The 25,813-nt window shown below is 35.8% G+C and overlaps 2 protein-coding genes across 3 annotated transcripts; one reads left to right on the top strand and one right to left on the bottom strand.

Moving 5' to 3' along the window:
• Positions 1-1,790: 1,790 nt before the first annotated feature.
• On the bottom strand, positions 1,791-10,059 carry LOC144968179 (charged multivesicular body protein 1b-like). The gene is made up of 6 exons (XM_078906270.1): positions 9,880-10,059; positions 8,606-8,703; positions 7,811-8,026; positions 6,787-6,938; positions 5,862-5,943; positions 1,791-4,217 (listed from the first exon to the last, which is right to left on the bottom strand). The coding sequence occupies exons 1-6, from the start codon at positions 9,893-9,895 to the stop codon at positions 4,176-4,178; spliced, it is 606 nt and encodes a 201-aa protein (XP_078762396.1). The 5' UTR covers positions 9,896-10,059; the 3' UTR covers positions 1,791-4,175.
• Positions 10,060-10,355: 296 nt separating this feature from the next.
• On the top strand, positions 10,356-25,179 carry LOC144968178 (proteasome subunit alpha type-1-like). 2 transcript variants are annotated; one of them, XM_078906267.1, is made up of 12 exons: positions 10,361-10,451; positions 15,629-15,673; positions 16,201-16,302; positions 16,911-17,014; positions 17,433-17,521; positions 17,969-18,039; positions 18,416-18,545; positions 19,417-19,496; positions 21,761-21,832; positions 22,443-22,502; positions 23,033-23,050; positions 24,658-25,179. In XM_078906267.1, the coding sequence occupies exons 1-12, from the start codon at positions 10,449-10,451 to the stop codon at positions 24,745-24,747; spliced, it is 864 nt and encodes a 287-aa protein (XP_078762393.1). In that variant the 5' UTR covers positions 10,361-10,448; the 3' UTR covers positions 24,748-25,179. The 2 variants fall into 2 exon arrangements, with proteins under 2 accessions (XP_078762395.1, XP_078762393.1); XM_078906269.1 differs by lacking the exon at positions 23,033-23,050 and having other exon boundaries at positions 10,356-10,451.
• The last annotated feature ends 634 nt before the right edge of the window (positions 25,180-25,813 follow it).

Below are 25,813 nucleotides of genomic sequence, written 5' to 3'. Positions count from 1 at the left end.
ATATATAATATAAAGAAAGCATAATACAGTGCATAACAGAGAGATGATTTACAATGAAAAAAATATCATCTCCCAAAACTAACTATACATTCGACCGTTTCCCTCTCAGCCAGGGCATCTGGCCAGGACCAGGACAAAATAGAAAACATGTTGGAAAACAGATATAAGGGGATAGAAGAAACAGTATGTACCCCCCTGCCCACTATGGGAGGTCAGGAACCCCACCCAGAATCTCATTCCAAGACAAAGACAGAAGGCATGTTGGAAAACAGATATAGGGGGATACAAGACACAGTAAGTGCCTCCCTGCCCACTATGGGAGGTAAGGAACTCCACCCAGCTGTACTGTTAAAATTAACATAGATCGAAACGAATCTTTTGAACCATCGACGATCACAATCGGTCCAATAATAACGTATGTAAATGCGCGCAAATTATTCTGGAAACAGAGCGGCCAGATGGCGATTCATAACATCAAAGGGACCGATCATTTTGCCTGAGCAGATTTTATAAATAATCAATTGAGTCAACGGGTGATGGAATTAACCTTAATTTTAAAAAGGTTTACAATTTACTCGTATATAAATCTATAAAAAATAGTTTTATTATTTCTAGATTTGCCAGTAGTTCTGTGCTCGTTGGCAGAAATCTAACATGGGCTGTCGAGGACAATTTTGACCCCAAACCTTATTTTCAAAACAATAGATTATTCCTTGAATGTTATTTCTGGAAAAGCAATTTGATAATACTAATGTTGCTCAATTTTTTCAAACCATGTCAATAAAATAAAAATAAAATAATGAACGCCAATAAGCAGATTGGTAACGCATGTGATCAAAGGTTTATTCCACAAGCTTTCATATTTATCTCCCATTCCACTCATTCCACAAACACAAGCAGTGCATTCATAGCTCACACACAAACATTTATTAATGATTAAGATATTAAGATTGTTATTTACAAGAAATTGACAACTGTTGGGATTTACAGTTTGCGATACACATACACACACACACACACATACACACACATACACACACTCAATCCTCTCCAGGCCTGCTGACAACTGAGGCGATGCAAGGGATCTCCACCTAGTCCTGTCAGCAGATATTCTTGGGAACATCTCGAGGAACAGACCTCCTCTCTGCTTTAGGCCCCTCTCCACAGAGGTCTCTCAAGTGTCCTTGGGGCGGGCTCGTTTCCTCTGTCCTTGGGGTGTCTATCGCAAAGCCTTCCTTATCAGTGTTTCATCAGGTCTGCGACAGACATGCCCCAGCCATTGCCATTTTCTCCTTTTAATGAGACTCTCCAGAGATTCCACTTCGGCTCTCGCTCTCAGGTACACACATTCACCATAAATGTTGGTATATATGAATGCGCGTGTCTGTGTGGGACTCAGTGAGATAGTGAGAGAGAGAGAGAGAGAGAGAGAGAGAGAGAGAGAGAGAGAGAGAGAGAGAGAGAGAGAGAGAGAGAGAGAGAGAGAGAGAGAGAGAGAGAGAGAGAGAAAGAGAGAGAGCGAGAGAGAGAGAGAGAAAGAGAGAGAGAGAGAGAGAGAGAGAGTTGTATTGTAAATGCTATACTCAATTTCACTGAGTATATAGAAGATTTGTTTTCATAAGTATCTGTAATGAAATATATGTAGTGTGTATGCTCTCACACGTTGAAAAGAAAAGTAAAGGGAAGATTGATAAAAGATAAGAGGAAGGAAAGTGTAGACATGTCTATAAAATGAAGAAAAAGCTAACACGTTGTATTCCGGCTGACTAAACAGAGTAAAGGCATTACACTTTGTAACATAAATTGCTGTATTTGAAACATGTCTGATTTTCAACAACACTTGAAAAAAAAAAGACAATGAAAAAGACAAACACAAAAAATAAAAACATAAAATAATAATAATAATAATAATAATTCGAATAGTTAATTTCATTCCCCTAGTAAACATGACTATTGCATCATTTGATTTAGCTCATTCTAGTTTTTTTGTTTTTATTTTTGTTTTTAAGGGTTTTACCGCACTTGCAACACATTTAGGTTATATCAGCGCCAGTAAAAAGGAAGAAACAAGGATAGTAAAAAGTTCTAGAATTACAATTAAAGCACCCAAGAAAAAGTAAGACAAAGGGGAACTGAGAACAAATAGGGATCAGATGAAGATTCCAAGAGCATACCACCAATGTACTTAGTTTGAAATCACCTACAAGTCTCATCCAGACACAAGCAGAAAATCCAACAAAGAGGAACACACTCAAATGCTTACATTATACATTCAAAATAAAAATAATAATACATAACAGAGAGATGATTTACAAGGAAAAAAATATCATCTCCCAAAACAATAACTATGCATTTGACTGTTTCCCTCCCAGCTAGGACTCCGGCCAGAGCCAGGACAAAACCAAGTAATCTCATTCCGAGACAAAGACAGAAAGCATGTTGGAAAACAGATATAAGGGGATAGAAGACACAGTACCGTATGTACCTCCCTGCCCGCTATGGGAGGTCAGGATCCCCACCCAGACCTCATTCTAGAACACTAATGTTGAAATGTAAGTTACAAACAGCTCTCTCTCTCTCTTTCTCTCTCTCTCTCTCTCTCTCTCTCTCTCTCTCTCTCTCTCTCTCTCTCTCACACACACACACACACACACATATTCCAATTACAGAAAGAACTTATCCTTACATTATCATATTTAAAATATACTTAGAATTTCTACATCTAAACCATCACAGCATCAAGTACTACAATTCACAGGAAATGCTCATACATAAGATTACACATCACATATAAATCAAAAATACATACATGAATCACTGTAATTAAAAAAATTTTTTTTTACATAATGAAAGTAAACTCATCTCCTAAGCATTACATTACATAACATAGTTAAATCTAATAAAAATACAGATAATCACGTAACACAGAATCATTTTTCTACAAACTCATACACGGAACAAATAAACTATCACTATTTTTCACTCTACTTTATATATTGTCTCAAATATGACCGTCTCACCTTAACCTTATTGTTTATTGGTTTGAGGAAATGATATAATGACTAATACGGGACGCTCCCCCACAACAAAAGCAATCAAAATGTTAATGGATTTGAGTCAGAAACGCTCCTTATTAACTATTTTTTTTAAATCTTAAAATAACATTTTTAACAAAGATTTAAAATTTAACAAACAGGACATGCAAAATTAATCAATGATTTCTAAAATTGGACAGAAAATAGAAAATGTGATGAATACAAATATTGCATTGAAATGAAACATGAATTTATTTAAAAGAAAATCCCCTTATTCAAATTATAAAATGAACCAAAAATAAAAGGTTTAATAAAACAAATTATAGTTTTAGCGCTCCCTTTTCCAACAATTATTTTGCCTCCAAAACCGTTCAAATGCCAATTTCAAGGCAACAGAAGTGAAACAAAATCATACGTTTATGTTTACCAGTAACACAGACATATCATCATTTGGATCAATCATAATGTCTGCATATATTTATCCAAGGCATCTGCTGAAGCACATTGCATTAAGTTTCACAAAATTTTGGCAGTTGTTCATGCATTTCATGTTAATTGTCTACGTGTCAGTGCATGACATAATCAGTCAGAAGGTGAAAATTTTGGATTTGCATTTTTTGCAATTGTTTTTAAAAGAATATGCTCCCCAGAGAATTTTAATCTTTATTTGAAGTAAATCGGGTGATTTTTCATGAAGTTATGGTCAGATCTATGGGAAAGGTATCCAGTAACTTTTCTCAAATTTCATACTTTTTCAACTTGACTAGCTGTAAAAAATATTTAGAAGTGAAATTAAGCTTTTGATATTTCCCGAAGATGTACAAAAAGGTTGTTTAATCATTTATGACAAGAACTCATTTTTAAAATAAAAATTGACCTTCTAACCAAACTTGGCAATATCTCAGTTCAAACCTTTTCACCATCCGACTGATTATGTCATTCACTGTAACATATCCTAAGAATGATGATGCAATAAATTACCACCGTGCACAAACTAATGCTTTAATTGACAAAAATCAATCTGAAAATAAAATTTCATTCAAGCAACCCATGACAATGTATGTTGGTTTTCTTGTTAACATGGCAGCGTAAAGAATAACTTCCTGTACTGAAGCACCGGTTCAAACGAACACTCGACTCTTACATCTGACGTAGTTTTGCTAGTCTCTGTGAAAGTTCATCCTGTAAAAAAAATGTTTAAGATAATTTAACTTGACCTTTTATATAGCGCAATATCCACTAAACATGCTCAAAGCACTTTTCAAAGGGACCCTCACCAACAGCAGCACGTAACATGTAGAATGAGACATGACGCCTGTTAGGCGATATTACAATTTTATTTCAGACAAAGACAACACTGTTAACGGCCAGGTACTCATTTTACACCTGAGTACAGTGAGAGAATGTGAGTAAAGAGCCTTTTCCAAGGACTCAACTATGCGCCGGGCTGGGCTCGAACCCAGGACCTTCCGATCTGAAAGCGAGTGTCACGCCACAAGACCACATAGCCGCACAAATAACAATAGAATTAAGAAAAATTTGATTTGGTAGAACAATCATGATATCACTAAAATTGACATAAAGACTTGGCACATCATGTGTTGCACTGTAACCTGGGTTTTTATATATTTTAGTATATGACATGAGAAACAAGATAGGTGTCTGGTTTGTGTTGTGTTGTGTATGTGTGTGTGTGTGAATGAGTATGTTTCAGCCAAAGTAATGTGTAATTCAAGCGCTTAGAGTCTGGTGTCTCGGAGTTATACCGCAATAATTTATAAGTTTTTAGCATTATCATTATTATATTATTTATCCACATGCAACTCCTTTTTGAGCGTATCTTTTTCTTTTTTTTATTAGATTTAAAAACTTGCCCTGATCAAGATGATTAAAACCCTCTCTTTACTCACTCAGGGGGTCCCAATAGCTCAGTTGATAGAGCACTCGCTTCACACGCAAAGGGACCAAGATCAATCCCGGGTGAAGTCAGGATTTTTTCTGACCCCCCACCCCCCAGCAGTCAATGGGTAGCTAAGTCTGTATGATTTGGTGAAAAGTACTTTGCGATAGACTAGTGACCTATCTAAAGGATAGCAAGCAATTGCTATTGTCCATTTCGCATTACAGAAACCGGGATAAACTCCCGCTCCATGAGCCTAATGGCTCTCAAGGACTACTCTTTACCCACTCAGGACAACACAGGGAATTCCTGCTATCATTCACGAATTATCCATAATCTTCCCTAGAGAGTCATTATCTATATTTTTTCATAGGCAACTGTTCTGACAACTGTAAACTGGATCAATTACAAACATAAATAAATAAATAAATAAATAAATGAAGAGAGATATAAAAATATAATGAATATGAACATTTACATACACTTGAGTACGATTTCCTCAAACACATTCGAATGTCCAAATTTTTTAACTTATTGCTCTTTTTACATATGGTCCTCGAACTGTATTGGATATCTTGAGGAGTTTGAGGAAACCATGCCCAAGAGTAATGCAATTCCACGTTTTTGACCATGCTTAAAATGCTTCGCAACGTTTTATTTATTCCCCCTGCAGGTCATATGAAACCATATTTCCATTTCATACAGTATTATTTGCTTGTTAAGTGTCCGTTTTTACGAACACTCTTACATCATCCATCACTACGTTTAACCAGGTACTCATTCACACCAGAATCCAGTGCATAAATGTGTGAAAAGTGTCTTCAAAATAGGAACAATGTACAACCACTACCATGCTAAACATTGCTTAATTTTTGTGAAAAGACGAGACACTGTACTACTCAACCACTTTAAATTGGATCAGTTACCTGTTCCTGGGATGCCTGGGTTGATGCTGTAGCTCCAATACTTGATCCTGATGCTTGTGGAAGATCCATATTCAAATCCAATCTGAAAATATGAGGAAATAGATAGACTAACAAGTTTTATTTACCAATACATGAAGATCAAGTTAAAATTTGAATCAGTTAACCCCCTCCTTACCACCCATAGGAAAATCATCACATTCGTTTTGATGCCGCCAACATTTTTCTCATTCAAATTTCTTTTGTACATCATAATATTTGAACAAAAATGTTTGCTATAGTCAAAGTATATTAACACTGTGTTGAGGAGCTCGTTTAACAAAAAAGAAAAAAAATATGAATAGCAAGAACTAACAGATTTTGTGTTTGAGTGAAATAAATCTATTTTTGTATAGGTTGAGTATTAAGTTTTGGGGAGAATCCGGAAAATGGCCGGTAAGGAGAGAATTAAAGAAAAAAATAAAATGACACGGGGAACCAAGTATTTACATAACATTTATTGCCTCCGTTGTGTAAATTAACCTATTGTTCATATCCAACAACAAACTGATAGTTAAACATTCCTCTACAAAAATATGATGATTCTTAAGTTCAACATTAAAACTACCAATTGTCATGTTGGAGACAGATTGATCTAAATGTTTAAAAGAAAAGAGAGTAATCAAGAGGTCTGAGGTTCGATCCCCAGTCAAGGCAGGGCTGATTTAATGTTGTTTTTTGGGTGTTTTTTTTTTTTTTTTTTGGGGGGGGGGGGGTTCTGCTTTGTCAGGGACTGTTTCATAAACACCTTTTCAGATTTTTATAAACCAAAAGAGAGAAAGAAAGAAAATGAATACAGCACTTTGTCTTCTTGTTCATCCCTTTCTTTACTATGTCGGAGAAGAATCTGATCTGCATACTTGTCGTCATTACTCTGTCCATGACTTACCCAGCCTCATCAGCCACTTCCTGCATCAGGGAGTCAACCTGGTTCTGTGGTGTGGTCAGAGTGGACGAATTAGCCATGGTGTCCTCCATCACTTGGGACTGGACATCTAGGTGTTCAAATTGCTGCTCAAATTTGTCCATTAGCTGGGAGATCTACATGAAAAATTGTCAACATAGAAGATAAAATGATAAATGCTATAAATTAAAAAAAAAGAAAATTGAAAATAATACAATTATCTAGGTAACGTAACTTATCATATGTACTTTTTCAGTCGTTTTGAAGGAAAAAAAAAAATTACCTTATGGAATGATATCAGTATAATTCAAAGAAGATTGGTTGTTAAATTGTTGTCAAATGCCAACAATTTAAACATTCACAAAATACAACTAAAGCGTGTTTAAAAAAAACAGCACATTGGTAGAATCTGCATTCCTTTGGGATATGAGACACTAATGTAATCCTTACAGTACACTGATAAAGAGATGCGTTTGTCACTGATTGTGTTCAATAGTTGTGTCCAACTCAGTGCACACTAATGAGGCCAACTTTTACGTAAATAACATTTCAATGGGCTTCATAATTTCCATGATGAGTAAAGAAAACTCTCAAATTGCAGGACTCATAGAAAACAATGCCACTGAGATTAATGATAGGGATTATCGTTGTGTTGAAAGTAGACATTTAAGAGTTGAAATATTTAGGTGGATAAAAAAGAGGATGCAGACAGTTGTTTTGCAATTTCTCTTTACTTTCACTGATCCCTCGCTAAAGAGTGGCTCATTCATAGTGTTACGTTGACAAAGACGAAACTCTCTTGTATGATAATCTCATATGTATAGGTCTTTGTAATTATGAATGAGTCATTGACCAATGAAATGAAGTAGGTAGCAAAAGCACACCTTTAGTTTATAAAGATGAGGCCAAAATTGTAATCTATTAATGCTTTCAACAGCTACTTTTAAAACTTTAATCATATAGACTATTAAAAATCCTTTTGATTTGAACACCAATATTTTAAACTAACCTTTTCTAAATTCATCGACTTCATTGCTGCATCCATGGATTTGACAACTCCTGCCATCGAGTTCGTCACTTGTTTCATCGTTACTGCTGTCTGCACTCTGCTTGCGACTGCGTCAATTCTAGCACTCATACGTCTGTAATTCAAGGCTTGGTTCTTTTGACGAATGGAATTCTCTGCATGGATTTTAGCTCCTTCCATGTTACCTTTTTGAATAGCCTTAAAGACAAAGTTTTTTTGTTTTTTTAAAAATCTATCAGTTCCAGATAAGTAGTTTCATTTTCAAATTATTATGAGATTTTTACAGATTTTAGTCATGGTAAACTATTGACAAATTTCTGTAATCATTGTCTTCTAGAAAGTTCTCATGGTTTGTGCGGCTATGTGGTCTTGTGATATGACACTCACTTTCAGATCGGAAGATCCTGCATTCGAGCCTCGCTCGGTGCAGAGTTTACAGGTGTGAAATGAGTACCTGGCCGTTAAAAGCATTGTCTCTGTTGGAAAAAAAATAATGTAATATCGCGTAACAGGCGTCATGTCTTGTTCTACAGGTTAAGTGTTGCTATTGGCCACTGACTCCTTGTAAAGCGTTTTGAGTATGTTTAGTGGATATTGCTCTATATAAAAGCTCCAGTTTTCTTTAAACCTTAGAGTCAGAAATTCCCTTGTAATGGGAAGGATATTTGATCAAAATTTAAATAAACAAAAATAAAATATAAATAAACAACTTTACTGAACGTTTATACCCACAATCTACTAACAGATGGTTTAAAAATTATTGCAATTATAACTTACCTTTTTCAATTTCACTTTCTCTTCTTTCTCAGATTTTTCTGACTTTTTGGCATTTCTCTCCAGATTCTTAGCAGCAAATTTCAAATTGAAAAGGTTTTCTTTGAAACACTGGTTAAGGATAAATGTCATATTTTATTTCAAAGTTAATAAATTAACTACAGGAAAACATGGTCTCTATCAATAAAAGTGGAAAGGATGTCTTAGGACAAGTGTTTTTTTTTAACGTTTATTACCTCAAAAATTAATTGAAAAGAAATAAAATGAAAATTGACAACTACATGTTGTCTTTAATCTGAACACAACCTCCACTGACAGCATTTCATCTGGAATATGGAGTAACAAATCACAGTGAGCGCTTTGAATTACTAAAAGCCTCGGAAATGAAAGTTGGCGCATTGCATGTTGCTCAGCAAGGAGCACTTTAATATCATTCATCATCAGAAAAAAAGCTGCACACAAAAGGAAAATTTCGCTCCTTATCTTAAAAACTTGTTTATCCCTTTCTTCACTTTTTCCTTAAGTGGCAGTATGGCTCAATGGTAGCAGTACACTATGTGCTTTTTACTCAAAAGATACCGTGTTTGACTACTTATCGTTCTGTGTGTCCTTGAACAAGTCACCTCACCCTAGCTCACTCTGTGTAGAGCTGCACTGTGGCTGGGTTAGTCCAGTCTTCCCTTGGATTAAATACTAGATACAGCAAATGATCCCTTGGGAATTTTATTTATCTTATTATTTTGGTCACTCCTTGATTAAAGTTAAGATACTGCTATCTATCTATCTGCACTGGCAGTTCTCTTTTCTGATATCCCCTACTAACCACCAGAACTTAATTAAGGTTAAGCCTAAAGTTAAGCCTAAGCATCTGAAACAGGGTAACAATAATAGTACAAGAGACTATAAACTTCAATTTAATTTACCAATACTATGATGTGGACGTTTTGGTTTTCATCTATATCAAGAAAATAATGAATGAGGCACTCTTTAGTCTTTAGTGAGGGATCTCACTCAGTAAAGAAATTGCAAAACAATTGAATTGTCTGAACATCCTCTTTCTGATCCACCTAAATATTTGAACTCTTCAAATTATACCTTCTAGACAAGGATGATCACAAACGTTAATTAATGTAGGGCTGTTTACTTTGTCTGTATCATCCATTATAAAAAATACGAAGAAAACTGAAAGAGAATATAAATATCAATATTATTATGAAAACACCCTTCCATCAGCAGACTGTTGAACTGAGTCTGATCGTTTGAACAAAAAAGGATACTCTCCATGGCCGACATTATGAAAAGTTGATTGCTGATCAGAAAAAACGTTTACAGAAGCAAGAGAAAATGACTTTAGACTGAGAAGATGTAGGGACAAACTATTTAACTAAAGTATAACAATAACAATAATAGACGATTTCGACATTCTCTTGTGACCATTACTGTACTGTGTTTGTGTTGAGCAAAATGACGTCATGACCAGGAAATAAACATGACTCTGCTACTAATCATTTAAAAAGGTACGTGATTTTAAAAACATTTACAGCCGCATCCATAGATTAAAATTAGATTACTTTTAATCAAACTATCAACGCTGTATGATATTATACAGTATAAGTCTCAATATTTATTAAAGTGGTGGTTTTAAGCTACCTATATATTATGTTAACTTTTCAACAATGTTTGAAAAATTAGGTAATTATTTTTACATGCCCCACCCAACGGTTTGTTCGACGAATAGACAAACAACTCTTCTGTGCCTGAAGACAAATTTGCTGGAGACAAGTAAAATTTCTCGATTTGCTCTGTCACGACGAATTCGCTATCTAAATAATTTATATTTTTGATAATGGTATGTATTTTATGTGCATTTATTTCACAGTATCACTAAACTAATAGACATATATAATGTTGGCAATAGGACAGCTTGTTGTCAAATGGTATTTCGTAATCAATAAGAATACTCTTGAGTTTAAAACAAGAGAGGGGAGAATATTCAGTCAGTCACCGGCTCCTCTCTGACTCTGAGTCTGAGAGTCTACAATCAACCATCCACCATACAGTACAAAAGTCCAAGATGGTTTAATTAATTATACTTGTCTCAAGGGTTTTCCTCTCTAGGAGAGATTTTGGATAAAACAGACTCGCTCTGACTCTAAGGAGAAAAGATATAGAGAGGTGGGCCTTTGGCCTACCAACCTCCGCTGGACGTCCAACTCGCCTTGAGCATGCATTCACGTAAAATATAAAGATTTTTTTTTAAAACCTACCTCTGTTTCAAAAACTAGCATCTTTCAGCTTTCTAAGAAACATTTTGATTTTTCAGAACTTTAGTTCGTTAAAAAAATACCGGCCAATCTGACCCGTTGAGTCGAATGAAAACGAAATTTTGTTGTTTACACGAGGAAATGCTGTAAATAAGCTTTCATGGACTTCCTGTGTTGTTTTTATAGTGTCACGTGACCGTTTTGAGAAATTTGTCGTCTGCTACAAATAATTAGACCGGTAGGGGGTAGATATTTTCGTTGGAGCAGAGAAAAAGTGAGTATTATTTCTTGGACTTGTAGAGAGGCCTAGGGTCCACCAGCAGTCAAGTTGATTGAATAAAAGAAAAAAAGGCCTTTTTTATCCTCCGCCACCACCACCGTGAGAGTGGAGAGGGGGGGGGGTTGCATGATGAAGACGAAAGGGAGACGTGTGGCTTGGTGACGTAGAGCTTGTCAACGATGCTGGCAGATGTTCTTAACCCCTTAACAGCGAAGCAAATTTTTTGCTTTCAGATAATAGTTTGCTTTTATCTTTATTATTGTTAACGGAGAATACAGCTTTTCCACCAAGAGAGCAGTCAGACTATCGCAACTCGGACTTCAATTGTCTATAATCGTTTTGCCGTTACTTGTCTTTTGATGAAAGAGGATTTGGTGTTAGGTCAAAGATCGAATTTGGCCGCTAAAGGTTGCATTGCTACTGGGTTTGCTCTTCCCCCCCCCCCCTCCTCCTTTTTTTCTTCTTTTTTTTTCAACTTAGTATTGTTGATTGCTATTTCCTTTTTTTATGATTAGCAAGTGCCGTAGGAGTCTCACAGGATGCAGGAGTACTGCAATTAACCCTTTGCCAGTGACATTGATTTTTTTGTTTTCAAATAATAGTCGTCATTTATATTATTTTTTAACGCAGAAAAAAAAAACGTTTCCACCATAAGAGCAGTAAGAATATTGGTAAAAAGCGCTTTGAGCACGTTGGGTGGATATTGCCCTATATAAAAGCTCAAGTTTTTAAATTGTAATTTGTTTTTTGTCTTTTGATGAAAATGGTAATTTTTTATTTTTGGTCCAAGTAAGATTGATATTCGCCTTTAAAAGGTTAAGTTGTTTTGTTTTTTCAGGGTTTTTTTGTTTTGTTTTTCAAATGCGGATACGCTGCTTCTTCTTTTTTTTTTCCTCAACTGGCAAGCTATCACTGTACTTACCCGCATGGCTTGCACACACAAAAGGATACATCCAGGTCACAAAACCTTACATCCAGGTCACAAAATCAGACAACTAGGTCACACCTCAAGACGTCTCTGTTTCGTTTGTTCCAAGATAGCAAAACAAACCAGACGTCTTGGAGTTCGAAAGAGCTTTCCATAAAATATTTGGTATTTGCAAGACCCCCAGAAACCAATTCCCTATACAGCTCTTGTGCACGGTTACTTATGACCTTGATTTCTTTCGTACCCACCCCCAAAATCCCACTTATTGTGTGTTATAGGCAGAACATAATAAATAGCTGGGCTGCCACGTGCGTGACTAAATTGGCCAAAGAGAGAATCTATACTTTGGCATTAGACACCAATTACCTGATGTCTTGGTTTTTAATCCTAGCCGAGTGAGAGAGAAAAAACAAAACAATCATACATGTATCTGCAAACAGCAGAACGTTTTCATTTTACATTGAGATGGGAAGGGATAACACTATGATAAGAAAGAAAGAGAGAGAGTGAGAGAGAGGAGAGAGAGAGAGAGAGAGAGAGATGGGCGGGGGATGGGGGGATAGTAAGGGGGAATGGGAAAAGATGAAAGAAACAATGGGTTGCCTGATGACGTAGATCAAAGGATTGTTACAGCGGTGTTCACGGAGCGTACTTCGTGAAATTTTAACCTTTTACAGTGACACTGATTTTTTTCTCCAGATTGCTTATGCAGAATAAATCGTTTCCACCAAGAGAGCAGTAGTAAGAGTATATTTCGACTCGGGCTTCAATTAAACTATAAATCGCAAAGCTCGTCTTTTAATGATAACATTAAGACTAAGATCTAGAGTTTGGGGAGTGTAAGATGGAATCTCGCCATTAATGGTTAAAATTGTTTTGATTAAACAAAAACAACTCACACACACACACACACGAGCGCGCGCGGTCACGACAGCGAGGACCATCACTGACAGAATGTTGCAACGGTAAACCGGTTTACGTGTACATAGATCCTGAGGCTAGATGCCCTGTTACCGTGTACGTAGGCACTCCCAAAAAAAAAAGGAAGAAAGAAAGAGACACACACACACATACTCACACACTCACACACACACCACACACACACACACACACACCACACACACACAGTCTCGCATCCTCTACGAACTAATTTTGCGCACCAATTTTTACTGCACTTATGCACCAAATTGCATACCTATCTAGGGACACTTTTTTCCGTATCTTTTTCTCAATAAACTTTTTTTAAAAACCTTTGTTTTGCGCGGCAGGCACTAGGGGGCACCAACCATTGAATCAGACGAAAAACACACACGATTTAGCAAGGAATGAATCATGAAAATATTTAGGATATAATTTCAAACACAACTTTTGATATTCATCAAGGATTGTCTAGTACCGAATGTTTTTTGATAGAAAACAAATGTATCTTCAAATCTAAACTGCTTTTGACGGTAAGTGGTAAGTTTTTTATTTATTTTTCTGTCCAAACGAATGATTTGTCCTGGTATAGAAGCTAAGTATTGGTAACACCGGCGCACCTCTCTAGACCTTATTTAATTGGTGGCAGTGCAGTGAGTGACAGTCAGACCAATTTTTAAAGTAAAAATGGTGCCAATGAATGCCTATAGGAAAATTCCCATTTAAATTTTTATGTTATTTATTATTTCTTTTCTATTTTTTTTTTGGTGGGAAAGCCAATATATAAGGTTAACGGTTAAGAAGGGTAAACAGTGTCAGGACACTGTCATTCTGTTTTAGTTTTACTCATGAATTGGGGACCCCGCCGGAGTACACATTTTTGATTCTTGAGATTGGCATCTCTGAGGAGGCCAGCTTAACCCAGGAGTCTTGTCAATATAAAATCTCAGCATATGGGGTTATTTGTAACATAGTGTATGCTAGTGTAAATGTGCGGCTATATGCTCTAAAAGTATGACACTAGGATTGTAAGGCCCTGGGTTCTAGTCCCCTGCATTGCTGCATAGTTGAATCCTTGGAAAAAGCTCTTTACTCGCATTTTCTCAGCATATTCGGGTATAAAATGAGTATCTGGCCGTTAACAGCATTGTCTCTGTCCGAAAATTTTTTTGGTAATATCGCCTAACGTCTTGTCCTGCATGTTAAGTGTTGCTGTTGGCTAGGGATCCCTTTTAAAGCATTTAGAGCACAATGTTTTAAAAAATAAATTTGCCAGTAGGCAATCAAAGCCTCTTGGGTTTATTTTACTTTTAGATTTGATATAGCATTGACCCAAGAGTTATTTATTGCCAAAACAGAAAATCTCTCAGGTTTATAACACAATCATCATTAAATGGAGTTAATGTTTCTAATTTGTACTGGGAACAAGAAGCAGCAATGCGTGTTGACAACGAACTAAGCAGTTTTACACCTATTAGAAGAGGAGTTAGGCAGGGGTGTGTTTTGTCTCCAGATTTATTCAACCTCTATAGTGAAATGATATTAAGAGATATCGAACATAAGAAGGGGGTGTGTATTGGAGGAAAGAATGTAACAAATCTGAGGTATGCAGATGATACGGTTCTACTGGCAGAATCTGAACATGAACTACAAGAATTACTGGATGTTGTAGTCAGGAGTAGTGAAAATATGGGACTGGAACTGAATATATCTAAAACAGAATGTATGACGGTATCTAAAAATAATAACCCACCAGCCTGTGTAATAACAAGCAGAGGACAAACAATACAACAAGTTGAATGTTTCAAATATTTAGGCTTCAATGTAACATCCACTGGAAAATCAGATTGTGAAATAAAGAAAAGAATAGGTATGGCGAAGAATGCATTCAACCAGCTGCATACAATTATGAAAAACAGGAATATTAGCATGAAAACAAAAATCAAAGTCCTGGATTGCTATGTACTGTCTGTGCTGCTATGTGGTTGTGAGAGCTGGACCATAAACAAGACCATGGTTAAAAGACTGGAGGCAGTGGAAATGTGGTTTTACAGAAGAATGATGAGGGTGTCATGGATGGAAAGGAAAAGAAATGAAGAAATTTTAGAAATGGCAAACAGAAAAAGATCACTGATAACAAAAATCATCAAACGCCAAATGGAATTTTTAGGACACATTATCCGCCACCCTGGTTTGGAAATACTCGCCTTGACTGGAAAGATGAATGGAAAAAGAATAAGAGGAAGACAAAGAATAACGTATTTGAAAGGGATAAGAACTTGGACAGATGAAGCTGAGAAAGGTGGCGCTGCTTTAATAGAATTGGCAAGAGATAGATCAGCTTGGCGGAAGATGACCTCCGACGTCTGCTTCAGATATGGAACTACATGAGAGAGAATGTTTCTAACATATACATTGAAATTTAAACGATTTGTGTTTTGAATAAAAATGGTTAAATGCCACATTAAAAAAAAAATTCTTAAATGCAGATATAGTTTTTCATATTAACTGTTCTCTACACCTTAATAGGATCTGTCTATTATCAAGCAAATATTCCATCAAGTCATTTGATCTTGAATTGAAATGATTTTGAAAGATAGCACACATTTTTCTGTCTGTCCATTTTATCTCATTAGTTCCGAAACCAGTATGACAATGACGTCACAGTATGGAGTCCTCAGGTCAGTTGGGCAAGCAATGAGTTTTACAATTTTTACTTTGTTTTATTATAGTTTATTATTATTGTATTATTATTATTATTATTATTATTATTATTATTATTATTATTATTGTTACGATTATTATTTTTCATTGATTTCGTCAATTGTGTAACTTGTAACTCTTCACATTCTATGGAAACTTTGCAATATTGTTTGAAACCAAATTGATATGAATGACATTTCTTTTCCAAGAAGCTTAAATGACCTAAAATGTGGCAAGTGCATTGAACAAATACCTTTTAAACTTCTTTAAGTGTATGGTTGTTGACTAATGTGGAAATATATCTTTGATGGTAAAACTCTTTTATAAAATGTAGTCTTACTGTCGTGAATTGGAATGAATAAATTATTTACAGTTTGTGGGATCCTTTTTTGTTTTTGTCTGTAAAACCTCTCATCACATATCAAAACAAAAACTAAACACACACACACACAAATCAAACAAACAGCATTTTATAAAAGACAAATATTTCTTTTCTGACATCCAGGGACGAATCCATCAGTTGGAATATGCAATGGAAGCTGTGAAACAGGGATCAGCATGTGTTGGACTCAAGTCTAAAACACACGCCATTCTTGTTGCATTGAAGGTAGGTGGTGATTTTATGTTGCCTTTGAGTTGTTTGACATGACATAATGGTAGGCTGGTCCTTGGATTGAAAAGTATTGGGTTCAAGTAAAATGGAAAGTCTATGAAGTATTCTCATAACTCAGAAGTTTTGAAGACTTTGTGCCTTTTAAAAGACACTGCCTTTTATATAGTCTAATAATAACATGCTTTTAAAATTTTTAATATTTTTTTTCACTTTGGATAAAAATTAAGAATTTTGGTTTCGTAACGAATGGCAGCAGGAGCCTCTAATGGTACAATATTATGACGATCATTCCTAGCAGCGAAATCAGTAGTGTATTTGTTTACAGTTGCAAACCTGCCTGGCAATCTGGTCACAATGCACCGTTCAAACAGATGCTTTGCAGGTTCCGATTACCATCAGCAGACCTGCTGTGTGAGATGGTTCTGGAATGCAAATATAAATATTTATTTTGTTGTATAAAGTATACAACATTCCTTAATTTAATTTTACACTTTCAACATAAAATCAGATTTTTAAAATGATTTTTAAACATTTTAAAATTATCATTCTTTTAAGTAACATAAATAAAAGCTACACTTTATTTCTTATCTCCGTGATTATAGCGTGCTCCATCTGAGTTGTCAGCCCATCAGAAAAAGATTCTCCCTATTGACGATCATGTGGCCGTTTCTATAGCAGGATTGACAGCTGATGCCAGATTGTTATGGTCAGTACTTTTAGTGTAGACAGTGTCTGACAAGATACGACAACTGTTAGTAGTTAAGGAAGATTTTTTTTTCTTTTTAATTCAGACCCCCACCCCTCCTATACCCTCTTCTCTTCTCTTTTAAATTTTTTTTTATTGTTTTAAGTGTCATTGGAAATAAGACATGAATAATGGCTGTAATTAGATTAGTTCATTGCTATTTTATAAATTGAAATGTGGATTGGCAACTGTCCTACCCAATAATTTCTTATCCAAACTCTGACATTTATTTTTACATCTTTTTTACTCTTTTTTTAATATATTATTTGTTTTATTGAGAGGAATTATGAATGAATGCCCATTCATTTTGTTACTGGATAGTAAACAGTTTGATTATACAGCTGAAAAACAAAGTGTTTTTTATTCCCTCTCTCCTCAGCAATTATATGAGAAATGAATGTTTGAATTCCCGTTGGGCGTACAACAAACCTTTGCCCGTTTCAAGATTGGTTGCAGGCATCGGGAGCAGTATCCTTTTGGTTTTTGTGTTTTGTACGGATGCTATCATCTCACAAAATATGCAGGAAGATTTTATGTAAACCTATTAATAAATAGTTAATTTAGAATGTATTTAGTCCATCTGTCATATCCCCCCCCCCCCCCCCCACCCAACCCTCTCAAAAAATAAAGTAAATAAATACTCAAACTGTTTGAAAAGATACTGAAAGAATGAATGCTATGAACTTCGATTTCAATTTAAAATATGAAAGGGAAAAAAATGAATTGAGCCAAAAGAAAGACAATACGACAATCCTATCCCTAATTTTAAAGGATTATGACTTTTTTTCTCCAAATTTACAATCTCAAGACTGCTTTTAAGATTAAAGTCTCGTCAGTCATTTACTATGGGGTTGCTACTTTTTTAAAAAAAATTGGATGTGTTTTAATATTGCATTTTCTTTAACTCCAAATAAGAATCTCAAATTCCAACACAAAGGTATGGGAGAAGACCATTTGGAGTTGGTTTACTTGTTGCTGGATACGATGTGAGTATATTTATTCATTTTTCATTCATTTATTTTTTAAATTATAATATACTTCATTTATCTTTCTTTTCCATTTACAATTTTTACTATTACTTTTTTTTTTTTTTTTTTAACAGGCGTGTGAGTAGAAGGGCTCAAGATTAATCTCAGCTAAGACACAAGATAATGTTGCTCTGTACTGTGGGAACTTGTCTTGTTCGCTTTCTCTTTCTTAGGTCTAAAGTAACAACTTTTGCCTCTTCCATCATCTGCCTTTTACTATTCCCTCTGATATGACCTAAAATTGTCAGGAGCATCATTTATTTAACTCTTATAAACAAAACAATTTTTCAAAATAAATTTGATCCTCTTTTCCTCCCTCCCCTTCCCCTCCCAGTCCCAAGGTCCTCACATCTACCAGACGTGCCCATCTGCCAATTACTACGACTGTAAAGCCATGGCAATCGGTGCCAGATCTCAGTCGGCCAGGACATATTTAGAGAAAAATTTGGACAAATTCCTTGACTGTAAGCTTTTAACAAACGTGAATCAAGATTAGAGCTAATAAGGATTTTTAGAGAGAGAGAGAGAGAGAGTGAGAGAGAGAGAGAGAGAGAAAGAGAGTGAGTGACGAAGACCACAAGCTTTCCCTCTCATAGCTTGTTACAGGAAAATAATATAATATATGGAGTATGATGAGGACGGGGATGGTGTTATAGGGGAATGGTGAAAGTTAGGAAGGTTGTTGTGATGATGATGTTGTTGATGCCGATGATGGTGACGATGACTTTGATGTTACTAGTGTGCATATGTGTGAGTGTGTCTATGTAATTATATTGTACTGTTATAAATGTGTAACCAAATGACAATTGCCACTATTTTGAGGACAATAAAGATATTATTGTTTTAAAAAGTAGTCCTTCAGAGCCATTAGGCCTATGGAGCTGTAATTTATCCTGGTTTCTAAAGCAACAGATAACAGCAATTGCTTGCTACCTTTTGGATAGGATGCTGGTCCACCACAAAGTACTTTCCACCAAATGAAACAGACCCTGCTACCCAATCACTGCTTGATGGATAAGGGGGCAGGAAAGAATATCGACTTCACTGGAGATTAATCTTGGTCCCTTCGCATGTGAAGCGAGTGCTCTACCAACTGAGCTATCGGGGCTTCAATAATGATTATGTGTGAGACTATTTAGCAACTCTAAAAAACACAAATAATATGAAGTAAATTGTCTTTTATCTTCTACGATAAGTTTTCCCCAATGAAGTTGAAATAAAATAAATTACTCCGAGACTCTTAGTCTATATGGAATTTTTATTCTCGATTTGATTCCTATAATTATGTCATGGCTGTTTTCTGTTTAACTTCATCTGCTTAATTATTTTTCCCAGGTAACCTTGACGATCTGGTCAGACATGGGTTGCGGGCATTGAGAGACACACTCCCACAGGAAGTTGACCTCACTCTCAAAGTATGACCATTTTACCATATCTTGACATACCTAGTGATTTTGTTTCAATGGATGAAATTCTGTGTACACTGAGTGATCCAGTCATATTGGGGTGGCTGAATAGCTCAGTGGCTAGTACGACTGTTGATGACACTCTTTCTCTCACTGGGTGGGGTTCCTGACCTCCCATAGTGGGCAGGGGGGTACATACAGTAGAATTACTTTAAACCGAAATTTTGGGGACCTTCTAAACCATTTCGGTTTAAAGACATTTTGGTTTAAAGCAAGTTCCCATTTTGCAATGTTTTTCAATGGTAGTAACTTTTTAAGGAATTTGCTCATTTAATGGTATCATGGGTTTCCCGTTAAATGGAGTTGTTGAATAAATGTCGTCTTCGTAACCATTATTTTTTTTTTGTTGTGTGTTTTAAAAATATTTTTGGGGGTTTTCGTTTTCAATTCAAAATTGTTGAAAGAGTTGGGTTCGGGATGCCGTGTTTTTTACATATCTCTGTCTTGATCAACTTTTTTTTCATCGACTTCACATAGTATTTTGATTTTAAACTCAAACGTGTAAGCACAGTGCTTTCTTTTAGACATCTTTTAGTAAAATGCAAAGCTAAAATAAGACCGAAAGTTCTTGTGCAATAATTGATAATGAATGACGCGCAGCTACTCAGAGGTGGAGTGAAATGGAAATGAAAAGGAGTGTCAATGCTAACCTGTCCACTACACATCTCTCTTTTGTTGAAAAGCCATTAGGTTCAAAGGCCTAATTTCATAGCACCCCCCCCCCCCCCTCACACACACACACTTAAACAAAGTGGAAATGAAATGGCATGTCAATTGTAAGTTGTCTAACCCCCGCCCCCCCTTCCTTATTCTCGTGTTTAAAATCCAGTCAGTTCCAAAGCATCAACACACGAGCGAGAACATCTCGCTTGCGTGATTCTACGCCCCAACTCCTCCTCTTTCCTCATTTTTCGCCTGCCAGTCACCCGCTGTCTTCCTTTTCCAGTCTGTGCGATTGTGGTGTTGGCCGAGCCCAAGTGCAGTGTTTGCCTCCCCCCCCCCCCCCCCCCCCCCACCTCACCCATCACCCTCATCTTATACGTACGCTCTGTTTAATATCGCCGGGCATTATTACGTGTGGCCACCTTCCCCAATTTTTGAAGAAAAATTGAGAGAGAATAAAGGAAGGTGGTCTCAAATTGTTTCGGTTTAAAGAAAGTCCTTCTTAGAAGTATTTCGGTTCATCGTAAGAATTAGTACAAAGATAATGAAGAAACTAGTACAATTTATTAAATTCTTTGCGGTTTAAGGTATTTTTCGGTTTAGCTTCTTTCGGTTTAAAGTAATTTTACTGTAGTGTGTCTTCTATCTCCTTATAACTGTTTTCCAACATGCTTTCTGTCTGTCTTGGAATGAGATTACTTGGTTTTTTCCTGGCTCTGGCCGGAGTCCTAGCTGGGAGGGAAACAAACGCATAGTTATTGTTTTGGGAGATGATATTTTTTTCCTTGTAAATCAGCTCTCTGTTATGTATTGTTATATTTGTTATTTTCAATGTATGATGTAAGCATTTGAGTGTATTCCTCTTTGTTGGATTTTGTGCTTGTGTCCGGATGAGACTTACAGGTGATCTCAAACTAAGTACATTGGTGGTATGCTCTTGGAATCTACATCCGATCCCTATTTGTTCCCAGTTCCCCTATGTCTTATATTTTCTTGGGTGCTTTAATTGAAATTCTAGAACTTTTTACTTTCCCATTTTCTTCCTTTTTACTGGCGCTGGTATAACCTCAATGTGATGCAAGCGCAGTTAAACCCTTAAAAACAAACAAAAAACATCTTTCTCTCAGCCATGTGGTGGGGGTCGTATCAATTGGATCCCGGCTTTGATTCTGGGACACCATGATGTTTTTATTCTGTTTTCATATGGCACTTCTCATACCTTATGTTTCTATTCATCAGTAATTGAGTATCTGGGTCTGTTAGATCTAGCGGAAAGTGCATTGCGATAGATAAGCACCCCATACAAAAGATAAGCAATTGCTGCTGTTCATGTATCAATGCTACAGAAACCAGTATAAACTCTCATATCCGACAATATGGTTCTAATTCTAAGGGATTATTTTTGCTTATCAATAATTTGGCGACAACCAAGGTTGGGCTGAGTAGTGAGGTTTCACTGTAGTTTGTTGACATAACATTCCATTCATGTGGAATATTTTATTACTTAAGCCATGAATTGCTAATGACTATGTTGTTGTTTTCTCCATCAGAATTGTTCAATCGGGATTGTGTCCAAGGATACCAAGTTTGCCATTTTGGATGATGAGAAAGTTACTCCATACGTATCCTTTGTTTATCTGCCATAACACGTATTTCACCGTATTGTTTTTATTAATTTTTTTTTTATTTTAAAATTCCCCCCTCCCTACTTTTAAACTGTCTTTCCTACGTATCAATTTTATTCAAAGCCGTTGGCGTAAGTTTTGTAACTTTCCTGATCATATTGATAAAGGGTTGTCATTATAATAGCTATAACATTTCCAAAGTTTAAAAACTTAACTTTGATACCCTTTTAAATTCAAATTGTGTCAGATAACACCCCTGTGTAAAAGGTTGTTTGTGATAAGACTTTATGGGTAAAAATCTTTAGAATTCTTAGTCATGAGAAGCAGAGAAATCCATGTATCATTGAGGTTCCGTCCATGACCTTTAATCTTTGACTCTATCCTTGCCTCATTTTAATCCACAAATAACCACATACGCAATAAAAGATGGAATTTATGTTACATACTTGAGCATTTAAAAATTCATAATTTTTAGTAGATAAAAATTGTAATTGCTATGGTTAACTTTAAAAATCAACAGTTTACTCACACAGGGATGAAATAACACTTCAAAATCAATGATAATGATAATAATATTAGAGTTGTCATCCTTGACTTTAGTGTTCAGCTGGCTCTGATTGAGGGAGAGGAGAGAAGTTCAAGGGCGCCACCAACAGAGACTCCAGGGGTGAGCCGTTTTTTTTTTTGTTGTGACTATTTTTATTTTTATTAATTTCTCAGACAAGGTGTGATAAAAGAAAATTGCCCTTGTAAGCAAATTAAGGTTCTCGTATCCTCATGTAGCTTGATATTTAACAGAATGGAAATGTTTTTATTTGATGGGGTTTTTTTCTATGTGGTCTTGTGATATGACACCTGCCTTCCCATCAGAAGGTCCAGGGGTCGTGTCCTGTTCAGAGCAGCCATAGTTGAGTCCTTGAAAATAGGCTCTTTACTCACATTTTTTCACCATACTCGGGTGTAAAATGATTACCCGGCTGTTAATAGCTCTGTCTCTGTCCGTAAAATAAGATAATTGTAATATTGACTAACTGTAACAGAAACAGGATACATTGTCCTATTGTCCTACATGTTTAGTGTTACTGCTGGCTAGGGCTCCTTGTAAAGCACTTTGAGTGAGTTTAGTGGATTTTGTGTTATATAAATTCTCAAGTGTTTTTTTTTTTTTTAAATTTCTATTTTCAATTCCTGTTGTAGCTACTTGATGACATTCCTGTGAGTAATTGATGAATTCAAGACTCGTTAAATTACAGACTCTTCTTCGTTTCAACTAACATTTTTGTTCAATAATTATTTCTTTTCCCTTATTTTTTGGGATTTTTTTATTGATTGTTTCAGTCGTTTTGTTTTGATTTTCTATGGGGCTCATTTATTTATTCAATTTTTTTCAGGTTTGGGGAAGGGGTTCCTTTTATGACTGACTATTTTGATATGTGTTCTCTTGAATTTAATGTTTTAAAAAAATTGAGTTTTCCTAACTTATTTTGATGCATTTGTTTCATTTTGACAATTTTTTCATCCCCGAGCAGCACTAAAAACTTCTGAGATTTTTAAATCCCAAGTATTTAGATCTGTCCATAATGTTCAACACGTATTATGCAAATGCTGTCGCTTCAAACTCGAAGAAATAAATGATTATAATTATATAAGGCAATAGAAGATTCAATTTAATTGAATTTACCCATACATTTGTCTCTGTTCCCATTTATAATTGTTATTTATTTTGAACTCAGAAGTTTAGATTATGTAATTTAACTATATGGATTAAATCCATGTTGCCCATGTACAGGCCTACTTGGGGTCGCTAACAATGATGCACAAATAGACATTGTTGGACCTACAATTTTCAAATAACTGTTTAGATATCAGCATAATCTTTAATCCTCCATCTTATCTACCAATTCCTCTTGATTGTGAATATCCAATGATTTATCTTGTCAACCACAAGTTTCGAATAAATATTTTGATACCAGCATCAAATTCCTATCCAAACTTTGAAAAGAAAAGAGCACTCTCTTTCCTTTCCTTTATGGCATGGAAAGAATAAAGAGAACTTTACTATAGCACACACACCCCCACCCTATTCTACCCCAAATCCACATCAAGTTTCGAGAAGGATTTTATGGCATCAATATTCATAAGTAGGGTTCAGATTTTTTAAAAACAAAACAACGAAGGGACAATGTGAAAGGAACAAATATATGACAGTAAAGCGTTTTCAGCACATTTAGTGGATACTGCCCTCTGTAAATGCTCAAGTGAAATAGTGTTAAGATTAGCTGGCCATTGAACATTAAATTTCATAACTTGGGTGGCGTTCCTGACCTCCCATAGGTCTTGTATACCCATATATAATCTGTTTTCTAAATTGCTTTTTGTTTTTGTCATTGAATGAGAATACTTCGTTTTGTCCTTTTCCTTTGTCTGGGAGGGAAACAGTCAAATGTATAGTTAACGTTTAGGAAGATGATATTTTTTTCCCTTGTAAATCATCTCTCTGTTGTTATTTTTGTTGTTTTGAATATATTCTGTAAGCATTTGAGTGTTTTCCTCTTGGTGGGATCCTGTGCTGGATAAGGTGATCTAAAACTATACAATAATAGTTTGCTCTTGGAATCTACATGTTTCCTATATGAACCAATTCCCCTGTATTACTTTTTTTTTTGGTTCTTTAATTGTAATTCAGGAATGTCTTTCACTTTCCCAACTTTTTTCTTATTTACTGGTGCTGATATGACTTAAATGTGTCATATGCGCCGTAAAACCCTTAAAAACAAAAACAAACAAATTTCATGATGCCATATTTTGTATTTTATGTCCAGACACCGATGGATGCAGACGACCAATCCGGATCTGCCCAGCCAGAGCCTGTGCCAGCTGATGCAGCTGTAGACGACGGAATGGATCACTGAGTCACACACAAGAATCATCTCTATCATCTCAATGTTTATCTTTTAATTTGTATTTTTATGTTGAATTCCATGCTCCGATATCTATCGCTGTCAAGCTGTGAGAATTTGTGTTTTCTTCTGTGTTGTACGATTAGCATGATTGTGTGATTGAATGTCAATTCAAGTCTGACTGAATGAGAGAATGATCCCCATTTGTCATTGGTATAAAAATTTTGTTTGTTTTGCTTGACCGCCAATTTGCAGTTGGTTTTCATTGAAATGGAATGAATAGATCGAAGTCTTATTTAATTGATTTTAACTAAATGAGTTGACACAAAATCTTCATCGACCATTTTCTTCATTCCCTTCGGGACAACAAAAACACTCACAATTCATTCATTACAATGTGTAAAGAAAAAAGTGTTTGTAAATTTAATAAAAGTTTGAAAAGTTGCCCGTTTTATGTTCCTTCCTTTAACTTTACCTAATGTTCATGAGGTTGGGAGAATATGAAAGATTTGAACGTTGTTTTCAGTCAAGAACTGCACTTGCAATGGCTGTGTGAACACTAGCGTTGTCATGGTGCCATAGCAATCTCCTCGTGCCTGTCTTTGGACGCTTTTTTCTCCACCTCTCTAAAACTGTCGGTACGCAGAGGTTAACACACCAATCTGAGATGACTGTGCCTCTGTCTTGGAGTGGTAGTGCGGCGATGTAACCTTTTAAATTGAGACAGGCTAGCCATGTGCTTTCCAGCGCTGCAAGTTCGCTTGAATTTCAGAGGTGGAGTCTCACCAGGAAAGAGCCACACTAGATGGTTGAGGTCGTCTGATGTTTTGGGATGCTTTTTTTCGTGTATTTTTCTTTCATGCTTTGTCTGGCACCTTTCATACACACTTGTTCAGTTTTTTTATCTAGATTGACGCTTTGTTTCAGGGTCATACATATAAATCCCAAATTTCATCACCAGGCATGATGTTTTCCACATTTCTAGATCGACTTTTTTGTTTTTAAGGGGTTTTTTTACGGAGCTTGCAACACATTTAGGTCAAATCACTGCCAGTAAGAGGGAAGAAAATGGGATGGT

Source organism: Berghia stephanieae, chromosome 3, assembly GCF_034508935.2.
Source record: "Berghia stephanieae isolate SIO BIC M18660-M18661 chromosome 3, UCSD_Bste_1.3, whole genome shotgun sequence".
Classification (NCBI taxonomy): domain Eukaryota; kingdom Metazoa; phylum Mollusca; class Gastropoda; order Nudibranchia; family Aeolidiidae; genus Berghia; species Berghia stephanieae.
The sequence above is the reverse complement of the archived record's forward strand: the minus strand, read 5'-3'. Positions and strand labels throughout refer to the sequence as shown.

What these genes read in the sequence shown, in the direction of transcription:
- LOC144968179 (XM_078906270.1), bottom strand. An exon ending in AGAAAGTGAAATTGAAAAAG is followed by an intron (nt 8,027 to 8,605) that starts GTAAGTTATAAT and finishes TTTGTCTTTAAG; the next exon opens with GCTATTCAAAAAGGTAACAT. An exon ending in CCCAGGCATCCCAGGAACAG is followed by an intron (nt 4,218 to 5,861) that starts GTAACTGATCCA and finishes TTTTTTTTACAG; the next exon opens with GATGAACTTTCACAGAGACT.
- LOC144968178 (XM_078906267.1), top strand. An exon ending in CCATTCTTGTTGCATTGAAG is followed by an intron (nt 16,303 to 16,910) that starts GTAGGTGGTGAT and finishes CCGTGATTATAG; the next exon opens with CGTGCTCCATCTGAGTTGTC. An exon ending in GCTGATGCCAGATTGTTATG is followed by an intron (nt 17,015 to 17,432) that starts GTCAGTACTTTT and finishes CTCTCTCCTCAG; the next exon opens with CAATTATATGAGAAATGAAT.